Raw genomic sequence first — 15,068 nt, 5'->3', positions numbered from 1 at the left:
CCAGGGAAGCCCTGTAAATGCCTATTTGACTTTAACCTGCCCTTAACCTTTCAGGGCAGGAACCTGTCATTTTCATCCTTGTTACCAGTGCCTCCTACTACACAGCAGGCATTCAATAAATATCTGTTGAACTGAATTAGTACTGAGTTATTTACCTATTGTATTTATGTGCTCCATTTCCCCAACTATACTGTAAGCCTGCTGAGAAGAGGGATAGCATCCTATTCCGTTTGAATTTCCAGCACCTATCACAGTGAACTACACACAGTAGATGCTCAAACATTTGATGCAATGGATTCTAACCTGCTTATGTCAACACATTATTAACAAAATATGACAAAAGGCAAAACACCACGAACTAACAAATAAATATGCATGAATGAAAAACTCTATAACATGATTATTCCACCTGGACATTCTAAAGCTAGATGGGAGACAGTGCTACCAATATCTACATTTTTTTTTTTTGAAACAAAATGTGGATACATAAAGCCTTTTATTTTTAATAAGTAAATACCCCTAGAATGTAAGCTCCATGAGGGCAGGGGCTGAATGTCTCGCTTACTGTTTTATCCCCAGCGCCTAGAACAGTATCAGATAAGGTTGGGCTGTGTGTAAAGAGCTCAAAAATAGTTAACTTGCAATCAGAAAAGAATCTATTCTATTTATTACCTTTGAAATCTATAAGGCATACCTATTCTCCCAAGCAAGTCTGATACTCAAATATACTAATATAAATAATGCTTTACTGGCAGTAACAACACCACTATCCCACAAGATTACATATTTAACAGAACCAATTTAACTACTGAGACACAAACTTTGGTATCTGGAATAGTGAAAATACATTTACCTACTATGGATACAAATGCTACTGCATACCTCAACAGAGACATTTCACAGTATTAACCCTAAAGATCTGTCAAAGCAAACGGTTTCTCTTTAACTGAGGTAACTGCATAACCTTTGAAGTGAAGGATCAGGTGGCACGCTAAAAGCTTATAAACTAGGGTTCAAATTTGAGGCTGACCAATGTCCACTATATCCTCATCAGACTAAGGTAACCTTAGCTTACCTGCAGTTAATGGCTGGTACCTGAATTTAAACATTTACCAAATGAATTCATGGGCAAGATGATAACAGTATTTTGTAAAAGTCTAAGATTCTTAGAAATTACTCCTGTTTCCCCAATTTTCATGTGAGATTTAAGATCAAAGCAAACCATAATTATCAAACTCTAAGTTACGTAAAAGGAAACAATCTTTTAAAACGGCCATACTAAATAAATAAATAAGCAAGCAAGCCATACAGTAGACTAAGGGCCAAAGGGCCATACTCTTATTGAACCTGAAGCCAAAATAAGGACAGTTTCCTCAGAACTAGGCAGTTTTTCATATTCTGAATTGAGAATTGTAAACAGAGAATACCCACTTGTTAATGATAAAGAACAGGTGGCTGCCTGTGTTGCATCCAGTGGTCCTAAAGGGCTATTTGGGAGGCCTATGCAATGGCATAAAGGCTGAGAGATAAACTGTACAGCACTTGCTAATAATTTTTAATGGTAATCTCAACTAGACAAAGCCTTCTGACCACTACTTTAAAGATACTTCAAAAAGCACCAGGCAGGTAAAACTGGTTTAACTACCCACATGGAGGACCACATTCAAGAGGAACAAGGCCCTATGCTCTGCATCCTGTGGAAGGAAGGAAGGAAGGGAGGGAGGGAAGAAAAGAAAGAAAAGAAAGAAAAAAGTACACAAATATAACAATGAGTACATAAAACTATTTAGCACTACCTGTTTGGGGGCATAGTCAAGACACATGGTGAAAAATAAAACTGAACATAAGATGACATTATTACGTAATCCCCGAACATTATCTTACAGTAGATACAATATCTATGTAATATAGCATATATACCTTACATATATGGATATATGTTATATATATAACATATATCCATATATATAACTTGTCATGACAAGTCTCATTCAAGGATTAGACTAAGCATTCTGAGGGTGGGGACTATTTCTGTTCACCACTGTATACCCAGTGCTTACACAGAGTGGTTGCTCAACAGATACTGAGTGAATAAATGTACACTTTTACAATGACCCATTGGGATAAAATTCATTTCCCTTCTCTGGACTTCACTTTCTTACCTGCAAAATAAGGGGGAGAACAAAATGATCTTTATGTTATTCTTAGCTCAAAAATCCATTACAAGCCTTCCCTGGCGGCGCAGTGGTTAAGAATCTGCCTGCCAATGCAGGGGACATGGGTTCGAGCCGTGGTCCGGCAAGATCCCGTATGCCAAGGAGCAACTAAGCCCCTGCGCCACAACTACTGAGCCTGCGCTCTAGAGCCCATGAGCCACAACTACTGAGCCCATGTGCCACAACTACTGAAGCCCGTGCGCCTAGAGCCCATGCTCCGCGACAAGAGAAGCCACCGCTATGAGAAGCCTGCGCACTGCAACAAAGAGTAGGCCCTGCTCACAGCAACTAGAGGAAGCCCTCGCGCAGCAACGAAGACCAACACAGCAAAAAAAAAATCCATTACAAAATGAAAATTTTTTTTAATATTCAAGAGAAAAATCAGCCTGCATAGCGGGCTAACAGTCCAAAAAAGATAGGGTCCAAAAAAAAATAATGAGAATCATATATTTAATTTTATATTTTCTAGCAGGTATGTTAAAAAGTAGAAACAGATAAAACTAATTTATGTTATCATTTAAATAAAAAATCAATATGAAAAGTATTAACAGAATATTTCACTTTGTCTTTTTTGCTACTAAGTCTTCAAAAGCACTGTATATGTTACAACTAGAGTGTAACTGGCAAATAAATATGCACTAAATATCTAACTTCAGACTAGCCACATTTCAAGTGATCACATGAGGCTAGTGGCCACCATCCTGAAGAGAGCAGCTCTGTAAATGAGATCAGTTTCTAATAGCAGCTATCTGGAGGCAAAACACTGTTAAATGAATCCTTAAAATACAACTTTGTGTCATCTTATAACAAACAAAAAGAAGCAACCAACCTTCAAAATGGCTCTCTTCCCTTATCATGGATTAGAACCCAATACCGTAGAGATTTTCCATGACCTGATTCTAGACAATCTTTCCAACTTTAGTTCCAACACATACTTGTCTGAACTGGCCACTCTAGCAACTGTTGTTCTATCTCCCAAATTTCGTGTTTTCCTACCAGTATGCTTTTGCTTTTACAAACTCTTCTCCAGCAAAAAAGCCCTCTTCATGGTGCCTATCTTTCACATAAATGGAGTCACACAATACGCTGGCCTTTTGTACCTGGCTTCTTTTATTTAGTATATTTTCAAAGTTCATCCACGTTGCAGCACGTATCAGAACGTCATTCCTTTTTACGGCCGAATACTATTCCAGTGTATGAATATACCACTCCTTGTTTATCCAATCATCTGTTGACAGCCATATGGGTTCTTTCCATATTTTGTTAATTATGAATAATGCTGCTATGAATATTCTTATATAAGTTTTTGTGTGAACACATTTTTTTAATCTCTTGGGAATTAGGAATGGAATTTCTTGGTCATTTAGTTAATTCTATTTAACTTTGAGTTAACTTTTTTAACTGTCAAACTGTTTCCCAAAGTGGCTGCACCATTTTACATTCCCAACAATAATGAATGAGGGTTCCAATCTCTCCACATCCTTAACACTTTGGCCATTTTTAGATCTTCTTTGGAGAAATGCCTATTCAAACCCTGTGCCCTTTTAAAAATTGGGTTCTCTTTATTGTAGAATTATATTTCTTTATATGTTCTAATCAGATATACAATTTGCAAATTTTTCCCCTTTCTGTGTTGTCTTTTCACTCTTGATAGTCGTTTGAAGCAAAAAGGTTTTTAATTTTGATGTAGTTCAATGTGTCTATTTTTTCTTTGCTGAGCTGTAGGTGTCATGTCAAAAGAAACCTAATCCAAGGTCATGAAGATTTATGCCTGTTTTCTCTTACATGTTTTATAGTTTTAGCTCTTACATATTGGTCTTTGATGTATTTTGTGTAAATGTTTGTGTACCGAGTGAGGTAGGGATCCAACTTTATTTGTTTAAATGGCCCAGCATCATATGTTTTTTCCCTATGGAATGATCTTGGCACCACCTTGTTGGAAAATCAATTGCCTGTAAATGTGAGAATGCTATTTCTGGACTCTCAATTCTATTACATTGATCTATATGACTATCCTCATACTAGTACCATGTAGTCTTGATTATTGTAGCCTGTATTAAGTTTTTAAATTGGGAATTGTTAGTCCTCCAACTTTGTCCAGATTGTATTGGCTATTATCACCCACTCTTTAAAAATCAATCTCTGATTTTTAATCCATACAAATTCCTGATTTTTAGTTGAAAGGGACTATTCCTCTCTGATTGCTCTGAACCACTGATCTGACAATTCAACTTGGTATGAAGAAAGGAACCCTCAGAGCTGAAAAGACTATGAGAATTCTAATTTACTCTGCCACTCAGTGCAGAGATCCCCTCTACTTTGTTCCTGACAGTAAGTCAGCTCTCTGAAAACACTTCTGTGACAGAGAGCTCACCACCTTAGTCATGATTACATTCTACTGCTGGAAAGCTTCAATATTCTCTTACGCTAAGCCTCCCCAAACACTGGTATTATACAGAATAAGAATATCCTTTGTAGTTATTAACAAAACACATTTCATCTTATTTCACTGACTTCTAATAACTTCTAAGGTGGACATGGTTATTATTCTCCTTCAAAAGTAATTAAAATAAGGTTCAGAGAAGAGGAGGTGTCAAGATATGAAAACAGAACTTCTGAATCCAAATTCCATATTCTTTTTACTCTGCTCCAATACCTGAGGGACTGAGAGGTTAACTGAAGTTAAGCATATTGTTCTAATAGAAATGAAGTATGATAGTTTAGAGTGCACAAAGACACTTAAAAGTTTTCATTTTTAAAAAGCTAAGCTGGGACTTCCCTTGTGGTCCAGTGGTTAAGAATCCGCCTGCCAATGTAGGGGACATGGGTTCGAGCCCTGGTCTGGGAAGATCCCACATGCCGAGGAGCAACTAAGCCCATGCTCCACAACTACTAAGCCCACGCTTTACAGCCCGCAAGCCACAACTACTGAGCCCACACACCACAACTACCGAAGCCTGTGTGCTCTAGGGCCTGCATGCCGCAACTACTAAAGCCTGCGCACCTAGAGCCCGTGCTCCGCAACAAGAGAAGCCACCGCAATGAGAAGCCCGCGCACTACAACGAAGAGTGGCCCCCACTTACGGCAACTAGAGAGAAAGCCCATGTGCAGCAACAAAGACCTAATGCGTCCAAAAAAAAAAAACTTGAAAAAAAATTTTTTTAATACAAAGCTAAGCTTTCATAAACTGGAAATCTGTCATTCCTAACTGATACTGTGTAAGTGAGGTACTGTTGTTTATTAAGTTAAAAGGCATAATTAAATGAGAAAGATGCAGTAATATGGTAAATTCTCAGGTAAACATGAAAAAAATTCTTCAGAGCTTCTCCGTTAAACAGGAGAAAAATTATTCAGAGCCGTGAGGACAAAATGGAAGCAGTACCAACCACCTGGTGGCAACTTACCTAATTATAAGCAGAATACCTACAGAGAAAAAAAGCTGTTTCAAGGACACTATTCTGAAAACTCCAACGACAATGTTAGGAAATTCTGGCTTAGGCACACAGATGCTACTCTTGTACCCTCTTCTACCTGGGATGATCTTCCTATCTAAAAAAATTTCCCTTGAGGAATACAAGTGGAATAATAAGGAAGAGAAGAGATACCTGGGTAGGTCACCAAACCAGTTGATCCTACCCTGGGAACTGAGGGAGGGCTGGATATGGCAACAGAAACACACACAAGAACATCCTAGTCCAGGAAGCACCACAACTGTCTAGTGGAAAGAATAATGGCCTAGAGTCAGGTGCCTAGGTTCCAGTTACAGCTCAAATGACCACAGGACTTGAGTCAAAGACTTCTCTTTTCGTCCATCTATTAAGTAGATGGAAAAAATATTCTCTGCATTTGTTCCTATCAAATAGGGAAGTCACAAGTACATTATGTGTTATGAGTGTATGTGTATATATATACACATATTCGTGTGCATGTTTATAATAAAAGACATTTTTAATTCAACAGTATAAGGTATTTTTTAAAAACTTGGCTGTTAAGAGATTTTACCCATTGAAAACGAATCCTCTCAAACTCAGATGAAACTTACATCTGATTGTTCAAAGATTCTGCTATGCTGAAATTATGAATGCTAAGTTTTTAAAAGGTACTTAAAAGTTAATACTGGTTTAACTTAAAAGTCACTGAAATTACAGTGAAAAAAGGAGGCTATACAATTTAAAACCCCTCTACAATTTCTCCTAATATGGCATCAAGACCACTGTTTGCATTAATGTATCCATGGCTATGTGGAGAAAACTATATTGTTCTCCATACACCATAAATGTCACTTCATACTACATTAGTTCACACAATCTTCATTTTTTGTCAAACTTGCAAAACAACTGCTATTTTATTCTTTTTCTTAAAAAAATAAATAAATTTATTTATTTATTTTGTTTTTGGCTGCGTTGGGTCTTCGTTGCTGTGTGTGGGCTTTCTCTAGTTGTGGTGAGCAGGGGCTACCTCTTTGTTGTGGTGCGTGGGCTTCTCATTGCAGTGGCTTCTCTTGAGGAGCACGGGCTCTAGGGTGTGCAGGCTTCTGTAGTTGCAGTACATGGGCTCAGTAGTTGTGGCTCACGGGCTCTAGAGTGCAGGCTCGGTAGTTGTGGTACACGGGCTTAGCTGCTCTGCCGCATGTGGGATCTTCCTGGACCAGGGACTGAACCTGTGTCCCCTGTCTTGGCAGCCAGATTCTTAACCACTGCACCACCAGGGAAATCCCTGCTATTTTATTCTTAAGCAGCATATATTTTCCCACTACCAACATTCTAAAATTTGTTCGATTGTAAGACATAAATAACACCTTCATGGTTGGCAGCCTATTCTCATTCTTCCTTACTTAGCTCTCTCTCAAAATTGCTAAGCAACCTTTGCTTCTTGAAAACTCTCTGTTGACATCTAAACAGATGGCCTAAAACTAACCAGGATCTAGATGACTTCTTCCTCTCCCCTTTGCTGACTCATTATCCTACTTGCTCTTCTTGATTTTGCCTCTCATTTTCAACCTATGCCAAGGACTTCCAAATCTCAGACATAATACTGATCATACATTTAAATACCTATTAACTATCTACAACCTCCAATTGAGATTTTAAGTTTTGAAATTTGACCACTTCCAATTTACTCTATCTAAAATCTTGTCTAACCATTACTTCTTTCAACCTCCCTGTCGCAAACAACCACACCATTGCCATTTCAACTGTCATACAACCGAAAGCTTTAATACCACCCCTGTCTTATTTCCCACATCTAATGGATAACTAGATTTGGGGAATTTTTCTATTTCTGTTTTTAAAATATTCCTTATCTCTGCCCAACCTTAAACTTTCCTATTTAACTAAAAAATAAAAATTATTCACCTAATACTTATGTTATACTGGAATACTTATGTTGGTCAGACAGTATATTTTTCTATGGCAAAATCTACAAAGAGGCAAATTATGCCAATCATTTGTTGGGCATGAAATCAGAGGAAGGGGAATTAGCTAGCTTAACTGAATTTAAACTTCAGCAAACTTCAGCTAGGATTGCCAGATATATCTGTCACCACCGTGTGAACACCATGTACAATGGAAAGGTTTCACTGGGCATGGCATCTTCTCCCTTTAAATCATGCCATAGGTAAAATGACACACAGCTCATCTTTGGACTTGTCTTTCCAGAGTATCCTTCTCAATTTACACATTGTTTCCACACAGTAATAGAATATAACTAAGCACAGATTTTTAACAGCATCCTAAATGCCTCCTCCACCATCTCTGCCCACTAAGAAAGCCTTCAAACACATTTTCAAGTCTTCCTAGATCCACTTCACTTTAATCCACATAATGTGGATATAAAGAGCATGGGCAAGAACAAGAGACACCATGCTATAAATAAGAGTAACTGAATGTGACTGTTGTGCTGGAAGTCACACACGGGGAAAGAGGGGGTCACTGCCAGTCAAAATAATCAGTCACTTAGATAACCTGAGTCAAAAGCAAGAGATTCCTCTCAAACCAGCAGCCCCAGTTTGCTGGGAGAGGAAATAGTATTTAGGTTAAATTGGGCAAAACAGTAAAAGAGAACAGTATAATACCACCACTTATTCATTTAATTATATTTCTTAAACAAAACAGATTTTTAATTTTCTATGTTTATGCTGATGACCTAATTATATATAAGTGGGAAATGGCTCCCAACATTGCAGTCAATTAAATACTTGAGGATATAAAATATTCTGCTCATAAAGAAAACAAATGTAAAAATACGTTATCTTAGGCAGGTAATTTAAAAAACATATGCATCTAAGATAGTGCCTGGCTTGTAATATTCAAATGTTAAATAAATGACAAAATATATGCTAGTTCATGTGCAAACCTTGCAGGTCTTCTGTTTCAGGTATTGCTTTATCCACAGATGTACTGTCCACTTGGGAAGATGCTACAGATTCTGATAAAAGTGACTGATTTGATACAGGGCTAGAAAAGCAAAAATATTTAGATTTTAAAAGATGATCTCTATGCATGAAGAGTAACTAAAGTGATTAATAAGTAAGAGTTCACATATGTAAGTAGATCATTAAGACAAGAATTAATCAGAGATACTTTTTTTTATAACTTAAACATAACTACAGAGCTTTGAAACTTGAGACCAATTTGGACCAGAAGTTTATTGCTTTGAAAATAAAGCAACAGTATATGTCCACTGTGTATGAATTCACTAAATGAAAACTAGTATGATAAAGACATAATTCAGGAACCCTAATACAAAGTTCTATATGATACACTTGCATAGCAGAACTGAACATCTCCCATCATAAACTGGAAAAAGGAACTTCAGAGTAGAAACTTAATATCTGTTTCCTAACAGTAGAGTAAGAATAAAACAAACATTTCTGTGTTTTCAGGCTTCTAAATGATGTGACTTCAAAGTTAAAAAGAAAAAATACACTACAGTACAAATAGGTATCAGTACCACATCATGATATTAAACGAAGGGAACCTGTGACAAGACTGTACTTTTTAATACAAAGCACTAGTACTTGCATAATAAGCCTATGACTAGAAGAACTGAACATGCTTCAGAAGGACTTCAAGGGTTGGTCAGGATATATTATGAAGAGAAATAAAGAAAAACCTGTCTGAAAGGAAATCTGAGACTTAAAAAGACAACTCCCTACTCCCACCCCAATTTAAAACCAATAAAAAGATTTTTCTGACTAGTCACTAATAATAATAATTTTATGCCAGTTAATCCTAAGCTGACTACACAGTTTTCCTTCTTAACAGAACTGATCATATGGAATATATGCTTTACTTTTCAATAGCTTTCCAATCACACTTCAGAGGCTACATCTTACCTTGGCTGCATAGATGAAGATGTAGAGTCTAACGCCGACTGAGTTTCTGGGACACTGCCATCTGTGCACTGAACTGGTAAAGACTCAGACAGACTACTGACAGAAGGTGCTGTAACAGGACCACATCTCAGGTTAGTGACTCTGTACCCTGGGCAGGCCAACACCTCATCTACAAAAATCAAGATCAGTTTTCCACGAAATATAGTATATGGATTTTGTTTTACTATATAATAAGCCGGTTCATTACTTTAGTTAAAATTTTTTCAATAGTTTGCCTATGAAAAGAATGCTGATTTTAACCAAGGAAACCATATACAAAATGTATATATCCAAAATTAAACTACGATTTCTTAGGACTGATTATTACCCAAACCCTTTAATTCACAAATGTCTTCCAAGTACTAGCGCACAAATATTTCAAATAAAAAAGAATTTTGCAGTAAGGCAAACATAAGTTCAAAATTAAAATCTGTGCTCAGGTTATATTATTCTACCTGTTCTTTATAAGGCAGAAATGTAGATGATGACTTAAAAAACAATAATTTATATTCATTTGATCTTAGCCTTAAGTAAAGAAGTTTTGATTAAATGATTCTAGCTTCTGGCTTCAACACGAAGCAATGATGAGAAAGACTCTACACACAATTTTAAATGAACTAAGTAACAGCCTGCACTTTCATTCACCACGAAAACCTATACATTTAGGCATTAAGCTACATGAGAACTATCCTAGATGAGTACCATTAACACTTTACTTTTGCAAAGCTTATACTCAAAATCCTCATGATCCTTCTTACACAACTACTGAAACAAAAGCCACTTCATTTCCAGGAAAATCCTTTGACATAAAAATGCATAAAGAACTCAAATGAACTGGGGATGAACATCCCTTTCTCTGAGTCAAACTGTTACATCTCTCCTTCCTAATGGAGAAAGGCTTTTTCTACAGTCAGCTGTGGCTATATATAACTCACTCTTTCCTTCTACAACTGTCTTGGCTTCAAAAGTCATCCTAGATAAAAGAAGCAAGGTCCTCGTACAGCCCTCACTCCCTTACACCTTATTTTCCAAGACAGCTATATATACTTGAATGAAGTGTGCCTCTATTTTAATAAGATAATAGAATTCTCTAACACAGCAAGTAAGAAGTAGTTCTTTTCAATGGGTAAAGATACTCCTATTCCTGTTTCCCTACCACTGATAATCACATTATGTAATGAGACATTTTCCTGATGTAAGTGTAGTAAAAGAAGTAAAATGTGAAAGTAGAAAAAGGTACTGGGTACCCTGTGCTATTCAGGTATATCTCAATTATGAATAGTGCTGTGTTTTACTTACCAGGTAAGAATTACTTACCAGGTGGGCTTATTCTACCATTACTACTATTCTGTCTTTGAAGATGTTCTTTATAACATACTGAACACATGCCATTTGTACGAGGGTTTCCATAAAATCCGCAGCCAGTGGAACAAAGCATAGGCACTTGGCTGTGATTAGTTTCTTGAGCCATGTTCCTCTGTTGCACACCTGAAATTTACACAGAATTAGCAAAGAACTCAGACACACACTACAATCATACATTATCCAAATTTGCTTTATATAATAAAGGAAAATGCACTTATACTCTGCCCTAAAGCACTCTGTGCAGCTGCCTCAACACATAGGCTGAGGTAGAGACAGAAAAAAATAAAGATCAAAAGGATACAAACTGAACTTTTATCTCCGACCCACTGTATACAAGTCGGTCTGTACTGGTTCAAAAAATGTTATGAACTAGAGAAGGGAATCTGTACTAAAGACTCCGCACCATCAGAATGTTAGGGAAAATCCTTTAAGTCTAGGTTCAGCTTGGACTCCTAGTAATGAGAAATACAGTTCGCTATGTGTTATATTATTAACTTTTAAGCATTTAAACTTTTGCTGAAAGTTCATGTTTTAACTTGCATAATGTTTTCTGTTTAAAAAGCATTGAACAGAATATCAATGCTGGTGAAGATGTGGAGAAATTGGCAGAACACTGGAAAAATGAGAAGTTGTGTCAATCTTTTTGGAAAGCTATGTGGCAACTCACCTTAAGAGCCTTGTAAAAAGATTGCCCTTTTGAACCAATTCTCGTTCAATAGAATAACTAGGGTATAATCAGGAGAAAATTATATATACATACATATGTATATATATATACATACACACACACACAAGGGATGTGTTTTACAGTATATTTATAATGCTGAGAAACTTAAAATAACTTAAATATCTAATATTAGGAGAATGGATTTTTTTCAAAAGTTAAGCAGTCATTAAAAATATTTTAGAATTCTTTTTGAAGGAGGAAATTGCTGATAATGAATGAAAAAGCACAATATGAAATGTATATACAATATGTTGCCAATTAGGACCAAAAAATGCATCTATTAACCATCAATAAGGATAAGAAAGAATATATCCAAGGATGGCAAAGCTAACTGTGATTTTTTTTTTTTCTGATTTGTACCTTCTCTGTACTTTTAAAATCCTCTTAAATGAAGATACTACTTATGTAATTGGGAACAAAATATTTATTTTTAGAGTTATTTAAAATTTAAAAACTAACAGGCAGAGGAACTGTTTGGGAACCACACAGGCAATAATCAATTACAGCAGATGGAAGAACCCCATGTGCCATTTCTCCCATACAGCAAGTGGTTCTTTGGCATAAATAACATGAGAAGGTAATAAGAGGTTCTATCTCACTTTATTAAAAAACAAAACAAAACAAAAGCCTCACAAATGAAATGAAGTTTCCTCCAAAATGCGCGTATGTGTATTTACAGATGAGTGTATGTTCAAAGATCATACAGGACAAGACTAAGCGAAGGACACTGTTCTGCCACTGAAGTTTCCCTGAATTGATAAACATTCACTGTTTACCATTAACAGATTTTTTTTCTTCACCTAAATTATTTGAAAAGACAGTTGTAGAATGGGGGGAGGGTATTTAATGCAAATTTCAGAACCAAGAGCAATAATGCATTTGACTCTACAAAACAAAGCAGGTTTAGCATTTGCCTTTAAAAAGAAAAACCTAAAACTGTTTAGAATCTTTAGACCTTTAGGCCTAGGAATATAAATAAAAGATCTTTAGGCCTAGGAATGTAATTTGGGATTCTGACAAACATCTTTTTTACTTCATGATGGCAAGTCATTTCAGAATCTAATCTTGGCTGCTCTGCTTTATACATTATGCTACTTTTAAAAACCCTCCCTTTCCTGTAGTTCTGTAAATACATATACAGTGTATCAAACTAAAAAAAATCCATTAACAATGTTAGGATAGAAAAGCAAATGTCAAACATTTTGTTGATTTTTGGGGCCTATATTCATGAGGAATAGTGTGGTTGTCTGGTTTGGAATCAGGGTAATTGCTCAAAGTCATGGATGTAGCTAATAAGTGATGGAGCTGAGATTCAGTAGAAGTCCAAGCTCTAAATCAGTGGTTCTCAATGTTTGCTCCTTGGACCCCTGGGGAGGTCAAAACTGTTTTCATACTAATGCTAACTAGTTTGCCTTTTCCACCATGTTGACATGTGCATTTGCGGTACAAAAGCAATGGTGGCTAAAAACCTGGAGCTTCATCAAGGAGCCAAACCATAACAGTGGCAGTGAAGTATACTACCTTCTATTCTTCATCACCACACTGTGACAATAAAATTATTAATTTTATTAAATCTTGAGCCTGAACACACGTCTTGCTAATATTTTTTGTGACAAACTGGGAAGTACACATAAAGCATTCCTGCTGCATATAGGAAGTATGATGACTGAAGAAAAAGCACTTGTGCAATTGTCTGAGTTACAACCTAACCGAGTCACCTTTTTCACAGAACAAGTTTTTTATTTCAAAGAACGAATGACAAACTCTGGTTATTCAGACTTGAGTATGTGGCAGATATTTTCTCAAAAATGAATGAAGTAATAAGCCTGTCACTTCAAGAAAAATAACTAATACTATTTATTGCCGAGGACAACATTCAAATGAAAAAAAGCTTGACAAGTTTCTCCAATTTTTAGAGAGTCTTTGATAAGGTCAGTGGTTATATTAATGACATGTGAGTAGTTGGTACTACTATTGACATTTGGAAGGTCTGCATAAGTCAGTAAACCAATATTTCCTAAGTGACCAATGTATGACAGTACAAAATTATTCATGAACAAAAGATTTATTCAAAGTGAAAGAACACTGGATTTTAGAGTAACAGACAAAAGGTTTTTATATAGTATGAGATCCTACATTGCAACTATCCCTTTAAGAAACTACAAATTGTTACATTTTGGTGTAATATCGAAGAAGAGAAACCTCTATTATCTGAAAAGGTTATTAAAATACTCCTTCCTTTTCCAACTACATATCTGTATGACACCAGCTTTTCTTTTTAACATTGTAACAGAATGAATGCAGAGGCAACTATGAGAATCCTGCTGTTTGCTATTAAGCCAGACCTTAAAGAGATTTGCAAAAATGTGTAACAATGCCACATTTCTCACCAAACCATTTGGGCAGGGGGGAGGGAGAAATGGTTATTTTTCATAAAATATTTTTAAATAAATTAATAAATATTTTGTGATTTTTCTCACTTTAATTTGTAGCATGATAAAATTTTCGCTAGATATGACAAACATAAACAAAAGCTCTTCAACGTGCTCAATAATTTTAGAGAATACAAAGGTTCTGAAACCAAAAATTTTGAGAATCCACTCTGTAAACCATCAATGCAGGCAGAATCACCTCAAGAAGGCAAGCACTGATTCTCTGGGGAATGGGAGTACAAAAAAAAAACACCCCTTACTATTTATGTATAAAACACAGCTATACATATAATACATAAATAGATAACTATTATATATATGTGGAATTAAAATTTTATGGAGGTAGGAAGCCAATTAGGAAAAAACTGTTTTAAAAGGCTCCTGGGGATGGGGGGGAGGGCAATAAAGGAAAAAAGATTGAGAAACACTTTTGTTTTTTGGCTGCGCCGTGTAGCTTGTGGGATCTTAGTTCCCTTACCAGGGATGGAACCCGAGCAGTAAAAGCACCGAGTCCTAACCACTGGACTGCCAGGGAATTCTCGAGAAACACTGTTCTAAATCACCAACTATTCTATGCTACCTATTAATGACATTAAAATGATATGTTATAAGAATTAAAGAACCTTCCCCACCGGTACTGATAAATCTTTCAGTATATACTGGCAATGTACAAGCATCCGGAGAAGATAAATATCTTATTTCTATAAAAACTCAAGTAAATATTCACAGATTAAAAGTACAATATGACCACCAAGTTTTTTATATCACAATCCCTGCTTCTGAATAGTAAGACTAAAATTTAAAACATGTAACACTAGCAATTTCCCCAAGCCAAACTGCCCTGCACAGTTGCAAACTAGCAATTATTTTCATAAGTCAAGAGCTTTCTTATAAAAAGCTATTATCCTGGCAGATAAAAAGCACAAAAGATTTCACAGCTTACTTAAAAAGA

General features: G+C 36.1%; 1 protein-coding gene across 4 annotated transcripts in view; it reads right to left on the bottom strand.

Annotated features, from left to right (window-relative positions):
* ZFAND6 (zinc finger AN1-type containing 6) overlaps window positions 1-15,068 on the bottom strand; it is a 75,171-nt gene that overhangs the window by 5,557 nt on the left and 54,546 nt on the right. For all 4 annotated transcript variants that reach the window (XM_033402982.2, XM_004278329.3, XM_033402981.2 and 1 more), the window contains 3 exons: window positions 10,910-11,080; window positions 9,554-9,662; window positions 8,572-8,672 (listed from right to left, as the gene is read on the bottom strand). In XM_033402982.2, the coding sequence (XP_033258873.1) occupies window positions 8,572-8,672; window positions 9,554-9,662; window positions 10,910-11,063 (364 nt within the window). In that variant the 5' untranslated portion in view covers window positions 11,064-11,080. The remainder of the gene's footprint in view (window positions 1-8,571; window positions 8,673-9,553; window positions 9,663-10,909; window positions 11,081-15,068) is intronic.

Source organism: Orcinus orca, chromosome 2 (genome assembly GCF_937001465.1).
Source record: "Orcinus orca chromosome 2, mOrcOrc1.1, whole genome shotgun sequence".
Classification (NCBI taxonomy): domain Eukaryota; kingdom Metazoa; phylum Chordata; class Mammalia; order Artiodactyla; family Delphinidae; genus Orcinus; species Orcinus orca.
The sequence above is the reverse complement of the archived record's forward strand: the minus strand, read 5'-3'. Positions and strand labels throughout refer to the sequence as shown.